At 42.3% G+C, this 27,500-nt stretch overlaps 1 protein-coding gene across 3 annotated transcripts in view; it reads right to left on the bottom strand.

The window, feature by feature from the left end:
* Positions 1-27,500, bottom strand: part of LOC115371127 (transcription factor COE1-A-like) — a 112,359-nt gene that overhangs the window by 26,087 nt on the left and 58,772 nt on the right. For 2 of the 3 annotated variants that reach the window (XM_030068286.1, XM_030068287.1), the window contains exons 7-10: positions 11,215-11,296; positions 9,504-9,645; positions 6,669-6,802; positions 3,141-3,267 (exon numbers count right to left, since the gene is read on the bottom strand). In XM_030068286.1, coding sequence (XP_029924146.1) covers positions 3,141-3,267; positions 6,669-6,802; positions 9,504-9,645; positions 11,215-11,296 — 485 coding nt within the window. The remainder of the gene's footprint in view (positions 1-3,140; positions 3,268-6,668; positions 6,803-9,503; positions 9,646-11,214; positions 11,297-27,500) is intronic. The other variant, XM_030068288.1, reaches the window with a different exon arrangement.

Below are 27,500 nucleotides of genomic sequence, written 5' to 3'. Positions count from 1 at the left end.
ACAAGGTCATCTCCGCCCAATAGGAGCAGCAGTTGGGCACCAGACGGGCCAATTACCAGTCGGCTAGCCTCGGGCTCCCAGAGGTTCAGACCAGAGACGCTGTGACTGACGGGCACCGAGGAGGCACACACACCTCACACACACACCTCCACACGTCTGAGGAGGCACACACACCTCCACACGTCTGAGGAGGCACACACACCTCCACACTTCTGAAAGTGTTCAGAGAGTGGCTTAGGACGTCTAGGTGGCAAATACCACAAGTTACAGTGCTGTGAGCTCAGCATGACCTCGTTCAGACTGTCAGCCCAAACCTGATTTATGTCATTTTCCAGATATGACATTCATTTTATAAAGTCTGAACAGAAAAAAAAAGGATCTACATCTATATCTATTCTTTCAAATTCGATTATTTGATTTCTGCGGATGCCTCTCAGTCTGACTGCTCTTGCCAAATCAAACTGACACATAACATGATGTGATGGGATGTGATGTTCACAGTGCCAGAAATGAAAAAAAAAAAAAAAAAAATTTGCAGATAGCGAAAAACTGTAGTAGGTAAATTGCTGCATATATTGATTTCTTTCATCGATGATTGTGTATGCTGTGATGGAAGAATTGTGACGAAATAGACGGTGTGAAAGCAAAGATAGCACATCCCCTTCAGATGCCACAGGTTTGCTTTGTCTTCTAGAAATAAATGGTAGTGTCAGTATAATCCAACCTAATCCTAACCCTAATCTATTCCTCCAAATAGTTTGAGTGTGATTTGGTGAGGTTTCCAGGCTGCTCACTGGTGGCAGATCAATACACTTTCCAGTTCCGTATGAAGCTCTTTGCCTCCGATGACAGTGGATTATGTCGAGTATCCGTGCCACTGTTTTGAAAAAAAGCTGCTGGCATGTAATTTTTTTACCGTTTGAGCCTCACAAAAGAATTCGTATCCAGGACCACGGCAGACTGGAAACCTCAAGCAATCACATAGAGAGTATCTGGATGGATAGACTGGATTGGGATGAATGGACAAATTTATTTTTTGTATTCCTGCTGAATACTTCCTCTGAGACAAAATGCAAAATGTATCCCTGAAGTTCTGTGTAGTGAAGCTCCTCACCACCTCCACCCTGAGCAGATACAACAGGGAAGCTTCTTCTCACAATTCGTCTTGATTGACGTCCTCAAATTTCAAACAATGAGTTCTTGCTGCCATTGGAAGCTACCAACTTCCAAAGTCGCCCAGTGCAGCTTTACAATAGTAATCCGTGAGATCCTGTGCTGCTGTCTGCAAATCCCAAAGATCGATGGGCAGTGAAACAGTGTGGCTGGTAATGTGTTGTCCTTGTCTGTGGCTGACATTTGAGATCCATTTTTTTTCTTCTGTTTACTTTTATATTCCAAAGAAATGACTGTTGCTGCTTCTGGAAACATGAAAAGCATCACTTCCTGTGCAGCAGAGGATTTTTTCTGGGAAACTCATACTCAGTCCCAGGAATTTAGCGGCACAGCCATACTGTGATCTTGTTTTTGTTGTCCACTTCTCCAAACAGAGTCTGGGCACCGCTGGGTTCAACCCGTTTGGAAAAGGGGCGGCAGCAGCGTTTGTTTACTAAATTATGCAGCAGGTGATTGGATCAACCATCTGTCAATCATTAGCTCTGGACATCCAACCGGACAAACAAAGTATATTTGTGCTATGAGAGAAATACACAGCAGCAACTGTGATGAAGAACGTGAGTAAGCATATTTGTAAGCGTATTGCCGGCTCGTTAGCAAGATTCTTGATGTTTTTGTAAGGAAAATCTATGTTGACGTCTTGTTTCTGTCCTGTTACGCCTGCAGCTCCTCAAAGATGCTGAGTGGCGTTCCAGTCTAACGCTTTGATTGGAGCGAGACCAGATGGTTCCACTAGTCAAATGAAAATGAAGTTACAAGATCAGTTCGCTGTGCGAGGTTAAGAATTCAGAGCCGCAAATATCAAATCTTTCTTAAGCTGACTCACTATTGTGATACAGACACTATTACCATTATTATTATCATTACAATTATTATTTTATCCCATTAAGCTTTAATGCAAACTGTGTCTGCCTCAATGTAGTAATTTTTTTCATATTTTAAACCTGTAGTATAGAAGCTGAAATTGGAGTGTGGTTGACATAAAACATTAGAGGTCAACTGTGTAGAAATATTACCACAGACACCAGCTTTGAAATGTCTGCAACATCATGTGTGAACTCATTTGGCATTATATTACATGTTTACTTAGGCGCCAAAGTTCCACACTTTTACTTTATTTTCTCATATTTTTTCCTCAACGGGGGCATAAAATGTCCAAAGACAAAAGAATTTATTTAACTACCATCCCCTGTGTCTGTCTGCATGGATGACGTCATGGTTATGGTGTGATGGAGCCATGTTGAGCGGATCAATACCAGACATCACATCACCTCCGTCCATTTCCACATGTATGTGAGAGCACAAGGGAGCGCACGCATTTGCACGAGCACACACATGCACGGACAAGCGCGCGCACCACATTCACATGCGCTCTTTCTTCTTTCTCCTTGTGTTTTTGCTGTCCTCCCTCTCTCCTCCTCCTCCTCCTCCTCCTCCTCCTCTGCTCCATTAAGCAGGAAAGTGCTCATTCACAGTCAACAATCAGGTCAGAAATCATACACCGCTGTAACAATGCTGTGTGTGTGTGCGCACACGTCTGTGTGTTAGTAAACTGGGTGTTCTGGGTGACTTCACTAATAGTTTCAGTATGGAGGGCTATAAAGACCAGACTGTTTAATTGTAGCCGGTTTTAACGAGCCTCTAATTATGGCAACATTCTAACGAGTGTGGGTCATTAACTGTTGACTAATCTGCAGTGATTAGTTCAACACTGTCTGGCCTGAGCCTGAACTGCAATTCATAGACACTATTCACACACACAGACACACACACACACACATGGAACTGCTCCTACACGTGCACACACCTGAACACACACACACACAAACACATTTCTACAAACCACATATGTAAAATAAATCCAACCTCTGGGGGAACAGAATGGATTTCCAGACAATATTCAAGGTGCTAGGCAGTGCCTCAATGTAGGAAGTGTGTGTGTGTGCGTGTGTGTGTGATAGACCTACCTGTGTATATGAATCTCCCAGGTGTGCCTTTGCAGAACTGTTTGGACTTGTAAGACAGAGTGACCTCGACAACGCCGGGGATGTGTCTGGGAGGCGTCTGCACCCGGATGGCGTGAGGTGTGATCAGCTAGAGACGGACACACATAGAGAGGCTCTTTACCGCCATGACAGCTTATAGCACCACAGCTCCTCAGCTACTGTCGGGGAAGCCTTTACAGCGAAACACATGATGGAGGTCACTTACATTCACTCATGTTTCTGTAACTGATGAGCTTTTTTGTGTACTTGTACTTTTTAGAGAATTTTTCAAGTCAGTAATTTTACTTTTACTGAAGTACATTTTTGCTTGAGCATTGTCCTTCACTACATTTTCAATCACATCCATTACAGAGTGCAAATGATTAATGGCAGATTGCAAAACCTTACACAGTAAAATTTCAGTCAGCAATTTGGCTCTACTTTTTGTCCCGATTTCCAATAAAAGCTGCATGACGACGGCCGACGGAAACAAGGACTGTTTGGACTCAATTGGCACAAATATGCACTAAGCCTGGAGAAAAAGGGGAATATCAGTGACAGCCTGAAGGTGAGAGCCATGTGGACTCAGCTGTGAGTTCAGGTCTGTGCTTATTCCACATTTGTCACTTGAGTCTACAGGGTCCTCACTTCAGTCAATCCTCAGTAATTTTGCAGAATGCACCTTTAAAAGAATCTGACTTAAGGCCTTTTCTCTGCTCCATTTCTAACTGCATGGAAGAGACGACAGCTAAACACAGTCACTTTTATTCTGAGAGCATTTTAAATGAGCTACTGTTTACTTTTACTTCAGTAGATTTTTACAGCAGAACTTCTACTTTTACTGCAGTAAAACATCAGCAAAGTAACAGCACTTCTACTTTCACAGGTCTCCTCGACGTCTCCACTGTCCGCATCAATCACACATCAAGATTCATATGCACTTTCACGTGAGGTGTGATTCCTTCTTTAAGAATCTAGGTGTTTTTTAATCTCACCTGCACCTCCTTCTGTTCTGCTGTTGTGGTGTGCTTTGTTTTATACGGGCAAATAAATCAAATCAAATCATTAAAATCAGACATTTAGATGAGTTCTTCTCAAAGTAGGGTATGGGGTCGTCAGCAAAATGAGGAATACAACTTAATTCACTATGCACATGTTATGAAATCAAAACTGGAAGTGTGGTTATTTTAACATGATGTTTTAAACTCTCCTCTCACCCTAAACATTCAGGGTCACTCCAAATGGGGGTTTAATGAAATTGTAAATCCAAACATACAAAAGTTTGTAAATCCCTTAGACAATCTCAGACAAGTGGCTTATCGTACACAGCGGCAGAGGAAGGGGCCGTTTCAAGCAACTTCTTTCATTTCGGATATGAACAAGTGATGAGTGCCACTGGGAGGAGGCAAGACAGATGAATTTTTTTTTTTTTTTTTTTTTGGACTAAGTGGGTTAAAAAATTTGATTACAATCCAGTCACCCAAGATGCATGCGAGCGTATGTGGGGTCAAACTGTCTGGCACCTAGTGCCCCCACCCCACACACACACGCACACACACACACACACACACACATACACACTTGGCATTAAAGTGTGTCTGGCTTGTTGTGTCTACATCTGTTGTAGCTGGATTACTTTTACACTGGAGGCTGACCAATTTAGGATTTTGGGGGCCAGTACCGCTATCAGGGAGTAAAAAAGATTCTGACGTTAATATATTGGCCGATCAAATATGTTTAGCAGACATTTGTGACAAAGATATGTCACAGGATATAGTATCTTTTACAATTTAAAAACAAATCTTATTGTCCAAAATGACATCAGTGCGCCGATGTCAAATTAACTTCATTGGCAATTTAATAATTCTAGATAACTATATGTAAAAAAAAAAATGCAAATAGAGCAATATATATAAATAAATAAATATTTTGAATTAAGGATTATGTTCAATAAAAAGTAAAAGGTTTTTATATCGATGCTAATATTATATCTGTGATAGGCCAATACCGGCTAACCTATATATGTATTGGTCTAGCTCTAATTTACACTTTGCTTTAAAAGGCAGACCCACTGAAATTAAATCAAAATGTCACTTCCTTCTCGTCATAAAGCTTACAATAAAAAACTAAACTTCATTTCATACCAGTATTCTGACTGTGCGTGCCTCCACTTTGATTTGCTTCCTCGTTTCAATCCACACAGCTCGTGTGTGGGCCTTGCGAGTGGATTGGAGATGCGTTTGTGGAGCATTTACACTTTGTGGCTAATGTGCTCAAATGCATGTCTGACCATGTCCGGAGGTGGTCTGGGTGACTGCATCGTTAATGCATCTTGGGTCCATTTACACCTGGATTTTGGACATTTTTTTGTGCTTTCTGATTACAATCCAGTCACCCAGGATGTGTTTTCATACCACATGGAGCAAGAGTCGCTGCACTGTACTGCTGTTCATGCCAAAATCCACAAATTTAGTGCTTTTGCAGGCTAAAACAAACACGAACATGCATTTATTTTCACTGTTTGCCTGCTATGATCTGCAATGGACAAAACCTGCAGGAGGGAGAGAGACGCAGACAGGCCCAACTCACTTTCAGTCTTAGAGCTGTTGAAATCTGTACTGATAAAAAGTAAGTTATTGCTAATGATTTATTTCTAAAAAAAAAAAAAAGTGTTATGGGAAAGTTTTTCTTTTATAGGAGTTTATGAATATGCTCAGTTCCAGTGAAACATTTGTTTGGCCACAATCCATTAGAACGCCGCCTGAGAAACGACGAGAGAGCTGAGTCAGTCTGCACTGAGACTCTGTACACATGTTAGTGTGTGTAAGTGTGGCTCTCAACACTGTAAACAAACCCTTCAGCTCCTCACACACACACACACAAACACACACACACATGCCAACATGTAGACACACACAAACACACACACACACAGACTGTGTTGTTGTTGGATGGGAGCCATGGTCGCCCCACACACACGGTGAGTGGAGTCAGAAGACAAATAAACATTCTCTAGAGGAGTGGCACTGAGGAAACTATGATAGGGTGTGTGTGTGTGTGTGTGTGTGTGTGTGTGCTCGTAGGAGCACTGAGCCAATAGCTATCATGAATCTGCTGAGTTGATCAGTATTCGAGAGAGAGAGGGAGAGAGAGACAGAGAGAGTGTGTGTGTATGTTTGTGTGTGGAGGGGCTAAATACAGAGGCAAATCTCATTTATACAAACAAAAACACAACACACACACACACACACACACACACCAGGCACATGATCATACACAGTAAATAGGTTGACCATCAGGAAAAGCATATTTTCAAATTGAATTACTTCCAACGGTCCGAGAGTAAAAACACACAGTAAAGACGTTCAGACAACAGTGACGCCCTCAAAAGTCTCTCTCTCTCTCTCTCTCTCTCTCTCTCTCTCTCTCCATCTCTCTCTCTCTCCATCTCTCTCTCTCAGTACAGATGGTCAGACAGAAGACAGGACGATGAGGGCTCTCAAAACCAACCTCGCTCCAAACCAGCATGGTACCGAAGATGACTTGGAGACCGTCGAAGAAATTATCTCCTATGATGATGACTGTAGCGCCCCCTGTGGTCCAACCTTCGCTGGGACTGATGGCTTTAATGCAGGGAGCTGCTGCTGGGGAGAAGAGAGGAGTTCATTAGATGTGTAACGGTTCATTCATTCATGGCATCGATCCATCGATTGTAAATTCTTCCAACTGAAACAAACTGATCTGCGTACAAAAATAAACACAATGAATAGCTCTGATTTTGGACTGAATTGATATGAAATGCACTGAATCAAATCAATGACAACTGATCACCAAATATCATGGTAAAGATTTCTACAAACTGCTGCTTTTTTGTCAATAAGGTTTGTTATTCTAACCAATAAAGTAAATGCTCTGTCTTGTTTTTTCACATTTCAGAGAAAAAGAATAATCTTACATTATTGCTTATTAATGGATATAAAATTTTGGCTAAAAGAACCGAATCAAATCATTGATTTCAATCCCAGTTTACAAAATTGAACCAAATTGAATCGTTACAAATAAGAAGTGACTTTCTTAAAACAGATCGCCCTAGTGGATGTGAATTGCACTGAGCCAGTGTTGAGCCAAAGACTGATGTCTCCTCTCATTACGCGTAAGTGGCTTTTGTATGCAAACAGAAACCTCTGCTAAAATCATAAGCTGTGGGAAACACCTGCACCAACATTCACTTTCAACAGTTACAGCTGTGGAAAAACCCCCAACAATAATTATTTCTTTTGAAGGCCAATCAATCTGCACCAGGGAGGGAGTTCTGGACCGGAGCAGTTTCATCTCTGGCGCTGATGTGTCTGTCTGCACCTCGCACTTCACACTGCACCCTTGGCTCTTGGCTGGCGTCCAGTTAAGCTCAGCGGTGCACTTGAATATTGAACACACTCAGTGAATGATTCAAAGTCCTCAGTGCAACACTGAGCCCTCAGTGGCGACCAGGTCTTTCAGTGGCGAGCTTTCTCCTCACTTCTACTGACTACAATGAGAAACTCGGAGAAAACAAACATGGATGATGGTAATGAGGGTTACCGGGCTGTTTGAGGGTTCCTCAACATCAACATTAAGTGTGTTTGCAGCAGGGGAAGAGCTTGTCTGGCAGCCCAGTCACCAGGAAAAAAATGATGGCATTTTTATGTTTCTGCAAACCAAGGAATCGCTGAAATGTCATGTTTTCAAAGATGACACAATCAGCTTTGCTTGTGCAGACTGGGGTTTCAGTCCTGTGCCATGCAAGAGCTGGGTTTGTTTGTATAACATTTGATAATGTTAACCATGACCTTTTCCTAACCATAACCAAGTCATGATGCAAATGAAAGTGGCTAAAACATGTGACGTCGATGCAGCCCTCACCATATTGGATACATGTTGATAGTTAATGTATTTTTGGCTGAGAAACGTTAACATTTTTAAATGTTGGTTTGCAGAAATATGACATGGCAACATTTTCCTCGGGGTTGTGTCTGGCCTCTTTTCTTGACATTCCCACTTAACCGTTCAATAAAAAGACTTCTTTTAAAAACCAATTGACACTGACTACAGAAATGTTCTACTCAGGGGCGAAAATCCCATTTCATTATTGGGGGGGGACAATAAACAGCAACATTTCTGAGAGTAATTGTTGGGGGGGACATGAAAAAAAATGCTGTCTGGCACAACTGTACCTCCCTCTTTCTCTCTTACGCTCCTTTGAAATTTGCCGTACAGCGTTGAGCCCTCAGCATGTTCATATGTTTTAAATAATGGTATTAAAAGCAATAATCCTCTAACCAAATTTCTTTGCTCACTGTTCTATTTCCATTACAGTCCATCAAAGTAGCTTTACAAGCACTAGAAACTCAAAATAAGCGCTAAAACTAGAGGAAATACCTTGAATAATCATCAAACTATTCTTCAAAAAACATATTTATTGTAGTGTCAACAAAAAAACAGGAGGGGAAGAGGGGTCTTGTCCCCTCCCGACCACCCTGGGATTTCCGCCTATGGTTCTACTGTAATTTCGTATTTTTCTGTCCACACCGTCCTTCATCCTTCATCAGTATTAAAAGCACAAAAGGGCATCGATTTGAATTTGAAGCTATGAATTTAGATATAATAAGATTACTGTTGATTAGTGATATGAGACGATCAGGTTATATCAGATTGTTGTTCTGCGTTTTTAAGCTTGTGATGATGTGAGATGAAACACTGAAGAATGAAACACCCACCAAAAACAGAAGCAGAAGGTTCAGTGTGGTTTATAATAGCATCAACCTTAAGCCCCAGTCTAACAGCCAGCTTTCTGTCATGTCAACATGGTGTCCATATTCACTCCTGGTATTAGTGTCTATGGTCCAATTCCATGTCACAGCAACAGGGACAGCTTTTGTCTGTTCAAAAAGAGCCCTCATGTGTGTGTGTGAGTGTGTGTGTGAGTGTGTGTGTGTGTGTGTGTGTTTAGGAGATTATCAGTATTCAGCTGAACTAAGACAACACCCTTTAGTCTGGGTTTGTTTGTAAAAAAGCAGCATAATGATATTGGACCCCACAAAGACAGACACACACACATTTTTGAGTGTGTATGTCTTTGTGTGTGTGTGTGTGTGTGCTTGCATGCAAGTGTGTGTACGTGTGTGTGCAGTGGGTTGGATTAGCCAGATGGAGGAGCAGGAATCACCTGATAGGATTAAACCATCAACCATCTGCTGGCCATGCTGCTTGCACACGCACACTCACACACTTGCTCATGCACACACACACACACACACACACACACACACAGACACACACACACACCCACATACACTCCTATGTTACCGTGTTCTAGGTAAGACGGCGTTCCTTCTGCTGGGTCGAGCCTGCGGGCCCGGCGGCCATGTTTCGAGTTGTTGTGCACAAACATGTTGTCGGACACAGACAGGACGTGTCCCTCCACGCTCACCGTAGTCGAAACTACCACCTGGGACAGGAACGGGATGTGTGTGTGGGGGGGGGGGGGTGACAAGACAGGAGCAAGACGGAACGGGACGGTAAAGGGTGAAGAGACAGAAGCGGGGATAGGAGAAAAAAGTGGAGATGAAGGGAGGGAGAGAAGGGGAAAACAAGAGGAAAAGGGGGTGAGGAGTGAAGAGGGAGAGAGAGAGAGAGCAGGAGAGTGAAAAATTAAAAAGTTATTTAAAAAAAAAAAGAGGGATTACAAAGTACGGGCTCCAGAGATCAGGAGTTAAAAGCGTGAAACTGCGAGAAGCTCTGTAAATGTAACCCGTTATCACTGCTATTACCAACACAGTCTATTACCAGACACACTGAGCCAGTATGTCAGAGTAAGGTCTGTGTGTGTGTGTGTGTGTGTGTGTGTGTGTGTGTGTGTGTGTGTGTGTATGTGTGTGGTGTCTGTCCTCCTCTGTTCAATAGTTCCTGATGGGTCCGGCCCTTAATTATCTCCCAGGGAAACAGAGCTGTCTTCTCTGGTTCCACTACAATAGAGCTGCACAATTAGAGCCACAGATACTGTCACACACACGCTACTGTATGGCTCTGTCTCTCTGTCCTAGCACACACACACACACACACACACATACACACACACACACACGGACACACCCATTCATACACACTTGCAGACACACATACAACAGTACATGCAGGCTGACACACACAAATATGCACATATACTGAGCTGTGCATGCATGTGCACAAACAGAAGCACACACACACACACACACACACACACACACACACACACACACAGCGCTAATAAATCTATCAGTATCTTCTGGGCGTCTAGTATCTCCACTCAGACTGAAGTGGTGTCTTCCTGATTGTGTTGTGGTCGTGAAGATAAGGAAATAATAAAGACTCTACTGCCCTGAATCTTATTCACAACCCCGCAACCTCTCTCTCTCTCTGTCTCTGTCTATGTCTCTCGCCCTGCCACCACCTCTGCATCTTTCTGTTTCTTTCTTTCTTTCTTTCTTTCGTTCTTGCTTTCTTTCTTTCTTTGTCTGCTTTGACCCCCCCCTCCCTGTGTGTGTGTGTGTGTGTGTGAGCGTGTGTGTGTATGTGTGTCTTGCCCTCCTCCCCTCTCTGCATTGTGTGTGTATTTATGTTCTGGCCAGTCAGGGTCAGGATCTCATGTTTCCTGTGTAGGCACTGATAGCTTATTTACACATGCACATGCACATGCACACACACACACACACACACACACACACACACACACACACACACACACACACACACACACACATATGCACATACACACACACTAATGCATGCATGCACACACACAAGCATGCACACACACACACACACACACACACACACATTCCTGTGTATTACGGTGAACATAAAGTTTTATATAGAAGACGCGGCCACAGAAAGGGAAAGGAGATACAAGACAGGGAAAATGAGAAAGAGAAAGATGCACATGCACGTATGCATGCACTCACACTCTCTCTCTCTCTCTCTCCCTCGCACACACACACACACACACACACACAGATACAGGGGGCGTGGCGGTTTTTACCTGGAACCTCCTCATGTCTCGAGGGTTTCCTGCGTTCTTTAGGCAGTTCTGGTTGCATTTGAGGAAAAACTTCAAGAAGAATCTGGATTGGGCGACAAGCAATACTTGTGGTTAAAAGTTTGCCAAAAAAAAAAAAAAAAGAAAAAAGAAAATAATAAGTTCAAGCCTAGTCCAATCTGAAAACTGAAAAGATGAACAGCATGTTAAGGGTCCTAGAAAGGAAAGCAGGATTCAAGCCCCGAGTCTCAAACATACCAACAGAACTCCAGACACTCGAGAACAAGATATAGAAATAAATATTTCATACTCTTCAAAACTGTTTGAATGTTCTTGTAGAATTTCTTTGTGGATATGTGGAATAAAACGGATAATAATAATGAAAAAAAAAAAAAAAATCCACACCAACTGAGACTACAAAAAATCCTTGGAGGATCATACAAGTAGGCAAATAAATAGGCACACTCTTGCAAACCTGCTGAGAATACTGAGAATATGTGGCTGTGAGATTGTGAAGATTTTGGTTTGACTTTCATTTTTTTTTTTTTTTTTTTTTTTTTTTTTTTTTTTTTGACTTTTTTGAGTCCAAACCTGAAGGTACATCCAAAGTAAACCAACGTGCCATGACATGGTTGGTAAAAAACAGATTGTCAAATAGGAGTATTACGTTTTTTTTATTATTATTTCCCAACTCTTTCCAACAAAGGCACTGTGCTCAAACATTTTGGGAATTTTTCATTGATTTTGTGGAAGTATTTTCCTGACCCCTAAAATGAATGGCAAATTATCGAAAAATTTGACTATATTGACATTGGGTGTTTTAACACTACCATATGTCTTGATTCTATATTATAGAATAAATCAAATTCACAGATGGCCGTCAGACCCAAACAAACACATCCAGGTTGTGTTGTGGTGAGAGCCAGCTGGCCAGCCTGGCGGTAGCAACGAGGCACACACATGCATGCACACGCACACACACACACACACACACACACACACATGCACATGTATTGTAGGTACACGCACATACACAAACATATCAGACACTGCTAAACACCAATGACCTATGATTCCACCTCACATCCAAGTCAATAGTGCTCAGTGGGGTTCCATTAGGGCCAAATTATGCTGTTGCGCATGGTATTGTGCTGCTTGCATATGGTGCCGTTACCATCACTTGGTGTTTGTACGTTGCACTGTCAGTTGCACATAATCTGTGTATCATTCATTCCTTTCATATTCAGTTGGAAATCCATAATGAAAAAACGATTTGTTGTTTTATTTCTTTTTATTTGTACTTTTGTTTTAAGTCAAAAATAGAATAATAATAATAATAAAAAAGGCTATGGGCTGAATTTTGATATTTAAGCTGTCTGATCTGTCTGACCCTGAGGTAGTTGACCAAACGGAGGACCTAAAAAATCTTCAGGATTTTCCAGGTGTTGTAGTATTGTCTAAAAATATGTCATATTTATTATGAAAAACTGCACAGACATACGTTGTTTTATAACAGTTAATGTTGTGGTGAACCCCCTCTCTCACTGTTCACATTTGAAAAGGTACATGGCCCGAGTCCCGACATCGCCGATGACAGCAATGTAGCTGTATTTCCTGGAACTGAGTGCCGCTTTAGCCCTTTAGGCCTTAGTATCAGGGGGCATCATGAGAGCATCAGTGTGCAGGTGACACTAAACACTGCCCATGTTGTGTGAACTGGCTGGGAGGGGCTTTCCTGACAGGGGAGGGGTTCACCACAACGTTTGTTATTATAAACTAACAGAGGAAACCAGATTCTGTGTTGTTTATGGTTCTTTGAATCTCACAAATGAGAACAATTAGAATTCAGGAAAGCAGGCGCACACTCACTTTGGAGTTATACTTTAATAAACTGAATCAGCGCACTCGAACAACTTTCACAAGTGTGTATCACCTCCATTCCCAAGTGGCTGAGTTTGATGCAGCTCTGCGGGCCCAGAGTCGACAGCACTTGTGCTGGACCGCCAGAACAAAGCAGAGGTCTGTGCATTCGCATTTGTGTGTGTGTGTGTGCGTGTGGGTGGGTGCTGCATGTGTGTTTATGCATATAGATAAATACACAGAGATGCATATATATACATATATACAGCTAGATAAAGATATAGATATATAAAGATATACACATAGATATACAGTAGATGTATATACACTATATACATATTCATGTGTGTGTGTGTGTGTGTGTGTGTGTGTGTGTGTGTGTGTCTGTGTGCGTGCGAGTGTGTGTGTGAGTGTGTGTGTGTGTGTGTGACAGTGCGGCACAGCCCAGTGGCAGGTCTGAGTGTAGAACTCTGCGTTAACGAGCTCAGGCTTCGTTAGAACACTGGCGCTGGGATTCCGCATGCCTAATTATCCTGACCCCTCACCCCTGGGTGACAGCCTATCACAGCGGAGGACAGCCACGGTGACCCCTGCTGACCTCGCACTGTCTAGTCCTTCTCACAACACTAGCATAGCGTTAACACGACCACCTCAGCTGACCCGCCGCTGTGTAAAGGAGTGTGTGTGTGTGTGTGTGTGTGTGTGTGTGTGTGTGTGTGTGCGTGTGTGTGGGAAGGAGTGTGTGTGTAAAGGAGCCTCCTGATCCTCTGCCTCTGAAATATGAAAGTCTGGTCTAAAGTCACTTAAACACTGTGGGATTCATACCTGAACCAGCTGGGGATGTAATGAAAACCCTGTCCTCTGGCTCAATAATGACTTGCCTTTGAGCAAGGCACTGGGCAACGGCAGTTGCACTCCAGCAGCTCTGAAAGTATATTCTGCTATCAATGAATAATTTCAAATAATAATCTTATATTTTTCAAAAAAGCGTATATTTTTCTACCCTTTAACAATGATTCATATATCAAAATAGTAGGAGTGCAACAACTTCTTGAATGCATCAATTTATTGATTTGATTTTCTGCCAATTCAGCTGCACTGATCTGCTAAAAGAACAAGAATGAATCACCATGACTTCAGTCTAAACAGATAAATCCTTTGAATCAACTCTTCTTCTTTTTTTTTTTTAGTATAACTAAATGCATGAATAATTAGTCCTACATTATCTGTTTTTTTCACATTTCATAAAGAAAAAGAGAGATTGCCATAGACTGGCTAAACCATGGTTTATAAACTCAAACTGAATTGTGACAAAAAATAAAATAAAATAAAATAAATAAATAAATCTTTCATCAAATTGACTGAATTGTGAAAGGAACTGAATCTCTGTTAACCCAGGGATCCGCACCCCTTCCCAATCCATACCCAGATTATTAAAACACCCACAGCAGTTCACCAGGAAACAGGCTCTTGTGCACAGGAAGTGACACGTGTTAGCAGCAACAGCGGCTCCATTTGAAATAAACAGAAGAAGAGCTCGTCAGTTCGCGCGGCTGAACAGACAAGGACCAAAGAGAAATTTAAACTTCATAAAAACAAACAAAAATAACAAAAAATGCTGCATGGTGTGTATGAATGCTGTTCGCTGTAGTGACTGGGGATCTGCACATGGAGTCCAAATGGGGACAAATAAAAGTTATCATAGTGTATATTGTACTATAATCATGACCCAAAAACACCTCACCAAGTCATGTGATCTATCAAACAACACTGATTTTTTTTTCTTCTCAATGTTCGACTCGTACGCCTGATTCCTAGTCTGCCAGTGGCTGAAATGGTTTGTGATCTAGTAATATTACTGACTGTTTCTCATATTTCCCTCCTGTGCTTCATCTCTGCTGTTTCCTTTAAGATCTTTTTATCCCCTGATTGCCAACAATACAATTTCTACATTTTCATGCAGCGTGTGTGCACTCCTCTTCCCCCTTCACTTGACCCCATCTGGCCTAATCAGCTCTGCTACAAAAGGCCCTCCAGTAACACACACACACACACACACACACACACACCTTGTGCTTCCAGAGTTGATAGGCTGGTCCAGTCACTGGTTGTTAAGAGGCCTCCAATTAAACAGGGCAATTATCAGAGTCTGGATGAAGATGGGGGAGGGGAACTCTCTCTCTCTCTGTCTCTCTCTCTCTCTCTCCCTTCCTCTTCCTCCCTCCCTCTTCTTCCCTCGCTCCCTCTCTCCAAAGTCCGATCATGTTCGAGTGATAACAGCACTGTTGACCTTTGCTATATTGCAAGTATCACACTCAGACAGCTGACCCGACACCAGTCCTGTTGTACAAACACACACACACACACACACACACACACTGACACCAGTCCTGTTGTACACACACACACACACACACACACACACACACACCATATGGACTCAGAAGGGGCAAGATTGCAAGATGGAATAATAGGGAAAGAAAGAAAGAAAGAAAGAAAGAAAGAAAGAAAGAAAGAAAGAGAAAGAATCCAAACACAGGGAGAGAAACATCATTATTTCTCTCGCACTAGTATTTCCTTGCATTTTACATGCTGAGTGAACACCACAACAACAGTCCTTACAATGCAACACACTGCAACAGGAGCAGAATTCAGAGGGGATTAGGTTTGCTAATTCCTCTCTAAGAAATATGCAAAAAAAAAAAAAAAAAAAAATCCTCAGCAGACAGGAATAAGGAATGTATTTACTCCCCGTTTCTGTTGCCTGCTATCCATGGTAATATTGGCAACCACAGGTATTGTTTTTTTATCCTGTTTGCAATGGTAATGTAGTAAAAAAAAAAAACATGATGTAAATAAAATGAACGTGTAACGGTGTCAACTACAGTGTGTTGCTAGTTTTATGGTTGCATTCTAGTTAATGGAGGGATGCAAGTTTTTTTTTTTTTTTTTTTTGCTTGCCAGCCATGATAATGGAATCAAACCTTGTGGGATGGTATTTGTTTTAGTCTGGTATTCATGGTAATGTAGCCCAGTGGCTCTCAACCTGGGGGTCGGGACCCCCCCATGGGGTCGTGAGATCATTTTTATACTGTGATGCTAATTTTCAACCACAGTAGGATGCTATTTTTTCAGCTTTCTAGCCATTGTAATATGGTCAGTGTGATGCTGGTTTTATTTTTAGCTTGCAAGTCACCATATTGAACTTGCCCACCTTCCCATTTTCACCGTTGTCTTTGCATGTCTGATTGCTGAGCTTCATATAGTTGCAAAGTGTGTGGGGTTATTTTTGGGTGGCCAGGGTTTCAGATGTAAAAAAACATTGATTTTCGTAATTGAAATGTTATGAAACAGCCTGTTTTCAAATTTTCCACATTTGGGTGGGCATGAAACAGTCCCGGTTGGATCATCAGCACAAACAAATAAGAGCTGCGTTGAAATAATTCAGATTAATTGAAAAACAGTGGAAGGTACAAGACTGTGTACATAACAATGTGAGGAACTAAGTCAACAGTGCACTACCTCAAGAAACAGCTAATCACTCAGTGTCAAACTCTGTTGCCCTAGCTGCCGATGTGCCAGATATTTTCTACTGGAAGGAGTTGGGAGACTCGGGGTTTTAGTACTGGCAACAACATAACAGCCGGCTGGACCACGTGCACTGATTTAATCCAACCATATCAGGCCGCGACGTCATGAGGCTGTCTCTTGAGTTTCTCAGTGGTGGTGTCTCACTGCAGCGAATGCGGACTTGGTCTCAAAAGAGCATTTTTTTTTTTCCCCAAACGGACTCATCAGCAGGAACATGTTGGGCATGAGCAGCAACAAGGTCAATTTATGAAGTCACAAACCATTTTCTCTAAACAGCTCCAGAGTTTGTCCAGCACACAGAGACATGTCCTCCGTGTCCACCATTCAGACGAAACATCCTGTAGTCTCCCCGCTTCGACACAGTCTCCGAAAAATTACGTTCCTATCCAGCTAAACTGCATTTTTCATCATGTTTAGAGGGATATGTATTTTGCAGTGGATCACATTTGGTTCTGAAGTAGCTTTCTGTCTGGCTGTTATAGCGTGTCAGTGTCTTGTGGTAAGGTTTACCCACTTGGTTAAGTTTAGGCACTGGAAATGGCTTTAATGAGGTAACGTAATGTAATGTACATTATGTAAACTAACATACGTTGAGCTAAAACAAACACAACTGTCACCTGACACTGGACTTGAACTCAGATCGCCTGAGGTAGAGTCGCTTGTTTGACCGATCCATCCCACTTTTGTCCTGATACAGACTCTGAACTCAGCGAATAAGACGTTTTCGTGATAAGTCGCAAGCAAACATAATCCACCGCAAAATATGTTCCCCTTTAAACACAATTGTCAGTTTAGTTGTATGAGAACATAACTGTTAGGAGACGGAGTCGCCTTGTTCGCACGCCATGATGTGAACTTGTTTTCAGCGATGGACTGTTAGGAAGGCTCTCTTTGAGTCAAATGTATACACACATTCTTCAATAATTTCAACAAATATTGCGCAGTGTTTTATTCCCGTTTGCAATCACGAATCTGAATTACAATGTAATAATATATTTAATATATAGGCTTCAGAATAACAACACTCTCTGAGCGTCTTGGGTACGACAGTATTTAGTGCCATTTGACACACCAATCTGACATTAAGAACACGATTGCTCTCCCATGAGTCAGTGTTGAATAATATTGCAAATATTTAAAAATAATAGGGAAAATACTTCCTGAACCTACAGCTCCACCAACTTGGCCTGCTAGTTAGCCTGTATAGTTAACCACAGAGTGATGCTATTTTCAAGAAAAAAAAAAAAAAAAAATCAGTCAACCACAATAGGATGCTATTTTTTAGCCTGCTAGCCACGGTAATGTAGTCAACCACAGTGTGATGCTAATTTTTTTTTTTTTTTTTTTTTTAGCCTGCTAGCCACGGTGTAGTAGTGAACGGCACAGTTACATCCATTATTCAGAGGCTGAGATGGCAATTATGGCTCAGAGCACAACTGACATTAATATTTAATATATAGGACTAACACAGACCTGGAGAGAGAGAGAGAGAGAGAGAGAGAGAGAGAGAGAGAGAGGAAGCGACAGAGAGAGGGGCTGGTGAGGCTGGTGCGATACAGAGATACAGAAGCACACAGAAGGTGGAGATAAGGATGGATGGGGAGAGAGAGGGAGAGAGAACTGGCAGTGGAAGGGAGAGAGAATGAGAAAAAGAGAGAGAGGATTGTGGGAGTTTGTTTCTACCAGTCTGCTGTCATTTGAACAGTCACAGTGCCAACAGGGCAAGGGTGACATCCGGGGAAATTCCAGCTTTGTATTTGTGTGCGTGCGTACATGTGTGGGACAGAGGGAGAGAGAGAGAGAGAGAGAGAGAGAGAGAGAGAGAGAGAGAGAGAGAGAGAGAGAGAGAGTGGAGTGGCTAAGACAGAGTGTGTGTGTCCTTTTTATTCCCTAAAGACTGAGCTATTCTACTGAGCCAAGAATAACGATGCTGCACTGTTTAAAAAAAAGAAAAGGACACACACACACACACACACACACACACACACACACACACACACACAGCACTCTGGTGAGTTGTTGCTGACAGGTGGAGAAATTGCAGCCAGTCAGTTAGTACAGACAAACTGAACAACAGATCAGTGCTTTTGCTCCTCCTGCCTCCTCTCTCTTCTCTCTCTCCTCTCTTCCTTTAGATGTCTTATTTCACCTGCCTGCCAAGAAACTTGGCAGAGCTTTCTCACAGAGTGATGGTTTTGACTATCTTTCCCTTTCTCTCTCTCTCTCTCTCTCTCTTTGTGTGTATGTGTGTGTGTGTGTGTGTGTGTAAAACTTCTTGTTAATTCATGTGTATCTGCTGTAACTTCCAGTCACTGATCACCTACTTGTATGAAAAAAAAAAAAAAAAAATGCATGAGGACGATGACTGGTTGCAGACGACAGTTAAATATGATTCCAAACATTATTTGCAATGTAAGTAAATATTCTCCTCGTCTGTCTGTAATGTGAGTTTCCCTCTCAGTCTGTTGAATTGTCAGAGATCAACTTCCTGTTTCCTGTTTACACGGAGCCCTTGTTATTGTTTAACGATGACATCAGATAGCATCGCTGCGCCCGCTGCCTGCTATCTGAGCAGTCACGCAGTAGAAAAACAAGGATTTGAAATACTGTTTTGCCCTCTGTTTGGCAGGAGTAATAATCGTGATATTTTACTGCTTCCTGGGGGGAAATTGTCTTTTGGCGTTCCCTTTTTATATTAAGGATTAAGCACAGGCTGAAGTTTACTGTCTTGCTCAGGAGCACTGCAGCAGGGCAGGTGCTTGTCGGTGCCCAAGCCGCACTGTTTGAGTGAATACAATCACCCTTCTGCGCTTCATCAAACATATAAAATATTGCTGCTTCTTTTTTTGTCAGTGACTTGCTAAATATTGCAAGTTAATTGAAAAAAAGAGTTACTTTTCCCACACTGCGATAACTCTTACATGAACACAACATGCATGTGATTAAAGTGAAACTTAAACTATACATGTTCTCATTGAAAATTCAGTCAAAAGGGTTGGAATGATAATAATTAGTGTATTTCAGCTTGTTGAAGTGAAGCAAGAGGTAGACTTTTTCAACGTGGTTGGACATTTTTATAGTTTCTGTTGCTGCTGAAAGTGGACCGACTCTGTGTACACACACTCCAAGCAAAAATAGTCACTTTCTAGCCTTTCCTTTTCAAGATCAAAATGTCCAGAAGAGGCTGCAGTGAGTGACCAGTAACTCCTGCTGGTGTTGCTGTTGAGAAACCACCGAGACTTTTTCCTCATTTTGCTGCTACTGAGGGGGATCAATGGAAAACCACTTGCAATCTTGCCTCGATAACATGTGAATATGTGAATTTGACTTATCTGGAAACTGAAACGTGATAAGCTGCTCCTTTCATGCATTAGTGAAACCACATATCTGACTGTATAAATATACCAGAAGTTGCGTTGTGCAGGGAAATGTTAACCTCTTACAGAGTTTCACAGCGTGTAATAACACATACAAGGACAACAGGACCTCATGTAGCGAAAGGAGACAATGAAATAACCAACAGTGAACTAAAGATAATAGGCATATATATCGTACATCCATTCACTCTGTCTTTCTATGTCACTGACCATGTGCAACCTGTTTCCTCTGTAGGGCCGGCGCTCAACTGAATCTTATATAGCTGCTTTAAATGCTCTATATGTTACTTAATACATGCTGTCATTTATGGAAAAAAAGACCTGGGATGAATGAAGCTCTCAGAGATACATGCACTCACGCACATACACACAATAACAGAGCAATGGACGAGCAATGCTGAGGGGCGCGAGAGTGAGGAAGACGAGTGGAGAGAATAAGAAACCAAGGCAGAGGAGACGGTGTGGGGGAGAGTGGTCGGGAGCAAAATGCGGTGCGAAAGAAAGAATAAAGGCAGCGAAGGAACGAGGGAGGGGGAGAAAATGCGCGGGAGAGAGAGAGAGAGAGAGAGGGAGAGAGAGAGGGAGAGAGAGAGAGAGAGAGAGACTGAGAGTTATGCGAGGGAACAAGACTTAAGAGAACTGAGCGGAGCAGAGCCAAGCGGAGCGGAGTTATTTTACATAATGACGGCTGATATGCACAGAGGTAATTGATAGCTGAGCTGCAGCCCAAAAAACACCCAGCAAGCTGTCAATCACAGCTCATCTCCCTGGAGATATGCTAATGATGATGATGATGAGGGCTTAGCTTCATATTGCTATCATTACTATTAATGCTGTCATTGTTGTCATCTCTGCATATTTAAATGACACAGTGGGGCCGGGATAGTGAACTAACTACATATGTATATTGTCTGTGAGGAGACTCATATCTGCTCGGGCTAAGGTAAGCACAGCATTAATTGCTTGTACACTACTACTACAGACCAATGTTACTTTCATTACATCGACTTTACGTCTATTGGTGCCACTGATGTCATCAGTATTTGACTGGAGAGCATAATTTCAGTCACAGCTACATTTATCACAGTGTAACTCACGATAACTACATCCATTGTCTATGAGCCACAAGCAGCAATTCAGCTGTTTTAGCAATAGCTAACTCAGAAATTTTGCAAAGCACATTTGTGTGAATTTGAGTGCTTTAGCATAAATACCGGAGTTCATATTTGCATTAAACGCAAATATTATGAAAGGTCGATATTCTTGTAAATGCACAACGTTGTGGTTACATCCAAAATTTCTCACCAAGACTCAGTATGTGTGTCATGGAGGCCCGGTAAACATGTTGAATGCATTTACACCCCCCAAAAGACATTTTCAAAATGTTATTTTGGAATATTTTGAAAGTTGCATTGTTCACATCAGTGTGTGTATAATTTTCCCCCATGCTCATGACGTGCAGGGAGAACATGTAAACAATACTGAGACCCGCTTCTCTTAGTGTGCATTTCTAGTGGTCACAAAGTCCATTGGGCATCTTTAATGAGCAGAAATGATGCAGTGAAGCTGTTTTATATTGTTTTCTTGTCATAACAACTAAACCTGTGCACCAACCAAAATCTGTGCACAATGCAAAAGATAATAAAACTTTTACTGTGTCCATAATAATCCCATGATGTCACCTTTCCTACTAATATGATGCTTGAAGGATAATTATTGAGCGACAATGCTTCAGTCAGCAGTCGTGAAATGGGCTGCAATGCAATCAAACGGGGAAAGTTGCGTGTCAAATTACGTCCACTAAAAGTGCTTGTTTTCGCCACTGACAAGTTCAGATTGCTAAAAGTGTCTGACAACATTATGGAAAGGATCCCGACAGAGCTAGACATTTTTCTTTACGTCTAATGAAATTACCTCCACTCTGCAGCCGACACAGCAGCAGGTCTCCGCATTTGTAGCAGCATTTTTCTTTAGGTAAAAGTGCTTTGGTTTAGCTGGAAGTTATAATCCTGGTCAAAATTCTCGAGGCCTGATGGTGTGTGTGTGTGTGTGCAGACAGGAGGGTTTGGATCCACTGGTAGCACAGCAAGCCACAACTTCAGTGTGTCCCTATCCAACAAAGGTAGTCTATGAAAGCTGCACCAAGTGTTGCGTGTCATTTTGTTGCCAAAATCTGGGAATGAGCAAACATGAAACATTGTTTGTTTGTTTTTTTTTAATCTTTTAGATAACACTAAGCGGCACATTCTGTACTCCAACACCACAAACGCTTCCCGGTGACTCTCTCTCCAGCAGCTCTTACGTTTTCATCGTTGTCTTCCTCCAACAACTCAACTACCACCACATTTCATTTACTTCTGTTAACGCAGCAGAGTCACGTCCATCTCTGTAGGGATCCTTTCCATAATGTCATCAGACTTACGATAACAATCTGAACCTGTCAGTGGCAGAACAAGCACGTGAGTGGACGTAATTTGACGTGCGTAAATGCCCTTTTTGGTTACACTGCAGCCTGTTTCTCAGCCGCTGGCTAAAGTGTTCTCACTCAACTCTGCACAAATTCCTTTTTTTTTTTTGGTCCCTAACCGTCATTTGGACTCGCTAACCCTAACCCAGATTGAAAAGCACCAGAATTATCCTTTAATCTTAAACATGGCTCATTAGCTGTGGCTGTCTTTTGATTATAATCACCTGATAATTTATTAGAGTCACTTGTTATTTTCCTACCAAGATGGCCACATTAAGAACAGCTTTAGTTAAAATGTGCACGTTACACGCTCTTACTGCTCTCACCTATTAAATGCTGTGTGATATATATTTTTATTAAAGAAACACATACAGCATTCCCCAGCACATATATTTTCGTTATCTACCCAGTGTTAAGCTAAGGGGGAAAAAACTGTATCTCAAAAGCTACAAAGGTCAGAGATATGGTTCAAAGTTTTTTTTTTTTGTTGTTTTTTTTTTGGAACTAGGGCAAGGCATCTTAATGATCAAACAGTCATTTTCAATCAAACTCAAGTTTCTGATTCTTACTCTCAACAATATATGAGAAGGACACTCCACCTGTTTGGAGTTCATATCAGTGACCCTGCCCACCCACCCAGAAGTGTGTGGCCATTAATGAGAAATTAAACTGGACCGTGGCACTGAGATGCCCCTCTGCAGCTCGGGAGCATGATGAGATTAAATTACAACATGATTACCTTCAAGACAAATACTGTTAGAGCTCCTGTTTGCCAGAGGGGGGAAATGGGGGAGAAAGGAGAGAGAGAGAGAGAGAGAAGAGGGAAGAGGAGATGAGGAGGGGAAGATGGGGGACTATAGAGACACGGGGAGGGAGGAGGAGGGTTTCTCTGGTGTATATTTTAAAGGCTGAAGGCAAACTGTTGAATTATAGATGAGAGAGATTGATTTGGGAAGAGGAGAGGAGGAGGAGAGGAGGAGGAGGAGAAGGAGGAGGAGGAAGGGGACAGAGGAAAGAGGGGAAGCAAGAAGAGAGGGGAGGAGAGGAAAGTGAGAGAAGAGGAGGAGGAGGAGGAGGAGGGGGGTGGTTGGATGCTAGAGGACTGCTAGCTCTGGGCCAAACACACACACACACGCACACACACACACACACACACACACACCCGCACGCACACACTGAGTTTACCTCAAATCGATCTAAAGCTCTATTCTTCAGTCTCTCTCAGTCTCCTTTTTACACTCTCTCTCTCTCTCTCTCTCTCTCTCTCTCACACACACACACACACACACACACACGTTATCATCAGATCACTGCAACCACCCCATCCTACCTGCCTCTCACCCGAACTACCCTGACAAATACACACTCACGCACACACACACTCAGTCTTGGTGATTAAGTGGTAACAAGACAACAGTACCACTGACCTGCAGGTTTGGCAGATAAACTGCTGGGGCTTCCTGCTCTCAGTGTGTGTGTGTGCGTGTGTGTGTGTGTGTGTGAGAGAGAGAAAGAGAGAGAGTGCATGACTGTGTGTGTTCCTTTGTCACTGGTCGTAGAAATAATTCATGGGAGGATAAAGAGAGAGAGAGAGAAGGAAGAGAGGAGAGACTGGAGTGATGAAGGAAGTGATATTGACAGGAACCTCTTCCTCGTCTCTCCTCCTGTCTCCTCCTCTCTCCATCAGTCACTGACTCAAACACACACACACACACACACACACACACATACAGCCACAGGACTTTCTCACTTCTAATGACGCTGATTGACGAAAGCATTTATAAAGATCCTTTCTGGAGAGAGATGTGTTGCTCTTTTCCCTTTTGGTCCGATTTTCTTACCCCACCCATCCACTCTCCGTCTCTCCACCTTCTTCCTCTCTGTAATAGCAATCCATAAAATGTTTTTCGTGTGTGTGTGTGTGTGTGTGTGACTACATATGTGTTTGTGTGTGTGTTTAGGTCAAAAGGTGAATCTTAAATGATCCCTGAGGGGAAATTGGTTCATTAAAGCAGCGAAAATAGCATATAGATAGCGCATAACAGATCAAACATATTGAAGATTAAAGATAGCGCTTCATCACATTTGTGTATCCGTGCATGTGTGTGTGTGTGCGTGGGCCTGTGCAGGTGTGCATGTGTGTGTGTGTGTCTCCTTGCGATCATGTGCATGTGTCTACTCCACTCTGATATCTTGTCCAGTCTATTTAAAGAGAAGATATTTTATTTAGTCACAACATCCTGGAGCGATGAAATATTTACGGAGGCTTGCTGCTTGTTCTGCTCTGCTCTGATCTGGACGCCGCCTGGTTCACTTCACACCGCGCCTCTTTAACATTACCGGCTGCAAAATGGGGCCGACAAATTGCCTCGGCACTTCGGCTCCTTTTTGTACCTCCTGTCTTTCTTACTTTCTCTCCAAGGCTCTGTTTAGAGGAGAATTACTCCCAAACGGTTACGGACAGCCTCATTCCTGCGCTCAAAGGCCGTGTCTCATCTGCAAAGGAGGGGAAGTGCTGCTGTCACTACCGCAGGACTCTTTGTCCGACTGGAAAAAGCAATTCCAGCTGTCGTCCAGAAACAACAGACGGGACTAACATCAATTCATGTAATTATGTTACAACAATTCACGTAAAATGTGTTGAAAAAGTCAGATGTCTAGCTGTATGTTTTTACAACCTTAAAGTCCCCCTCCTGTCATTTATTAAGCCCATGAGAAATATCTCTGTTCATCAATATTACATATTAAGACGTTTTTTCCATGAAAAAAACATTGCTTAGCACCTGAAATATAACTCTAAATATAAATCTTTCCCTGATTAAAAATGAGCAGATCTATGAATATGCAAATTAGTCTCCGCAAACCCTCTGCCTGCTTACACGCCGGCTCATAACCAGAGCTCTGTTCACAAAACAAGGAAGTCCGCTCAAGAGATTCTCATGAAAATGTGCCGTATTTCATAATCTAACCATGGGAAAACATATGTTTGGGGGGATTTGTGATGTACCAAATCTAACTGGCCCGGTGTTCGTCTGAATCTCGAATTTTAGGGGTGCACACACACCTCCACGTTCAGTAGACGGCTGTGAAAACACCTCTCTAGTGACAAACTTTGCACATGCAGATGCAAGTCAGTGTAGTCAAGCTCAGACATTTCAGGGGACAAAAACATAAGAAAAACACATTTTTTTTTTTAGTGGAGTGGGACTTTAAATTCATGTCTGGGAGAACTTTTCCTTGAAGCAGGAACATACTGTACTGTCTGCCAAAACTGATGTTGGAGAAATTTTGTTCTTCTTCCACTTCATAGTCGATGTGGCCAGGTATTGTGGGATTTCCTATTTCAGAACGACTTTTTTTCGTCCTTCAAAATTGGCCAAAAGAAGGAACTGTAACAGTCCTGCAACCTAAAAGTATCTACTTCCTATTTAGAAATGTCACCGAAGAAGCTTCCCTGTGTCTGATATAATGAACATTTGCACTTTTCTTCAATAGTAGATCTTAAAAAAATGTCGGTGGATCCATGTTTTCTCAACAAACTCAAAACAGAAAACCTTTTTTAATCTGTTTAAGGAAATGTTGTAGATTTGTAGAACAGGAACATTAAGGCAAATTTGTATGACCGAAGAAGAGGGGAGGGGGCAGATCTGGAGAAAGGAAAGGAAAGAAGAGAGGAGAGAGGAAAGGAAGCAGGACAGACATTAGAGAGAGAGAGGAGAAGAGGGGAGAGAGGAGCTGAGGTGAAGGAGACGTGTGGTGCACATTGGAGGACAGCGGTTCAGCTCCTGCTATGTTTGTCAAACAAATTAAAGGCTGTCGAGGTTCCTCACCTGAACACACACACACACACACACACACACACACACACATGCGCAAACTGCCCGCGTGGCATGCATATGGCTCACCCGGTCCAAATAAGGAAATATGCATACATTACCATAACTAATCTGCGAACCACTCCATTTAATATGCTAATTCACTGAAATATTACTGAGCGCCGTCTGTTGTAAATGAATAAATTTGAATTGCAATTAGAATAATCCTTTATAATTAATGAAAACTGTCAATTTTGGTTCAGAAGTAATTTGATTAACGGGTTGATGGGGCACCAATTAAGTAGAGGATGAGGAGGAGGAGAGGAGAGGATGAAGAGGAAGAGAGGAGAGGAGAGGAGAGGAGGAGATCTGGCAGTGGGGAAGATGATAGCCTCTCCACAGATGCTGCTCCTGCTCATGCGCACAAACAAACAGGCTAAGTTGATTTTACGTAATGTTCCTTTAAAGGCATTACGTGTTGCATAAACAGCCCAAATTTCTCTTACCTGTGCAGAAACCACAGCAGCAGCAGCAGCAGCAGAGGGAGGGAGGGAGGGATGGAGGGAGGAGCTGGTGAATGTATATCCTGTTTACGGTAAAGCTTCCTCACATTCCAGTTATGAGTCAGATATCCCAGCTGGATATGCCGATAATAACCGGGATACTGAGGCGCCTAATTTCATCGACTGCTGCGTTTCCACAGTAACCGTACACTGTGGCGCGCGCTTTCCCTATTTAGCCCGCCGCTCATCCAGTTTGTGTTGGTTTTCTTTCCAGCCTGCGGAGAGCAGAGTGGCATACGACAGGCCTCAGAAGTCATGTCTTCATTTGTCTCTGATTTTGTTAATATAGAGATTTCCAAATTGCATGTCCATGGAAGAAATGAATAAGGGTTTTCCCCGGTTCCTTCAGAATAATTTATGGCATTTGAACATTTGTTTGTATAGGCTTTCAAAAAAAAAAAAAAAGGGCATATTCCCATTTTTTATAACCTGAGCAAGGTTGGTGTAGTTTTAAAACAAAACGCTAAAGGCTAAGCAGCGATGAACTGTCTTTTGTTGCCGTCCTTGAACAAATATAACAAACTGACCAAAGAAATGGACAAGGTGCTGTGACTAGCCAGCCTGTTCATTAGTTTGTTTGTTTTTTTTTGTTTTTTTGACTCCACAACATGCAAGA

The sequence above is a fragment of the Myripristis murdjan genome, chromosome 14, assembly GCF_902150065.1.
Source record: "Myripristis murdjan chromosome 14, fMyrMur1.1, whole genome shotgun sequence".
In the NCBI taxonomy this organism is placed as follows: domain Eukaryota; kingdom Metazoa; phylum Chordata; class Actinopteri; order Holocentriformes; family Holocentridae; genus Myripristis; species Myripristis murdjan.
Note: the sequence above shows the minus strand (reverse complement) of the source record. Positions and strands in the feature narration are given on the sequence as shown.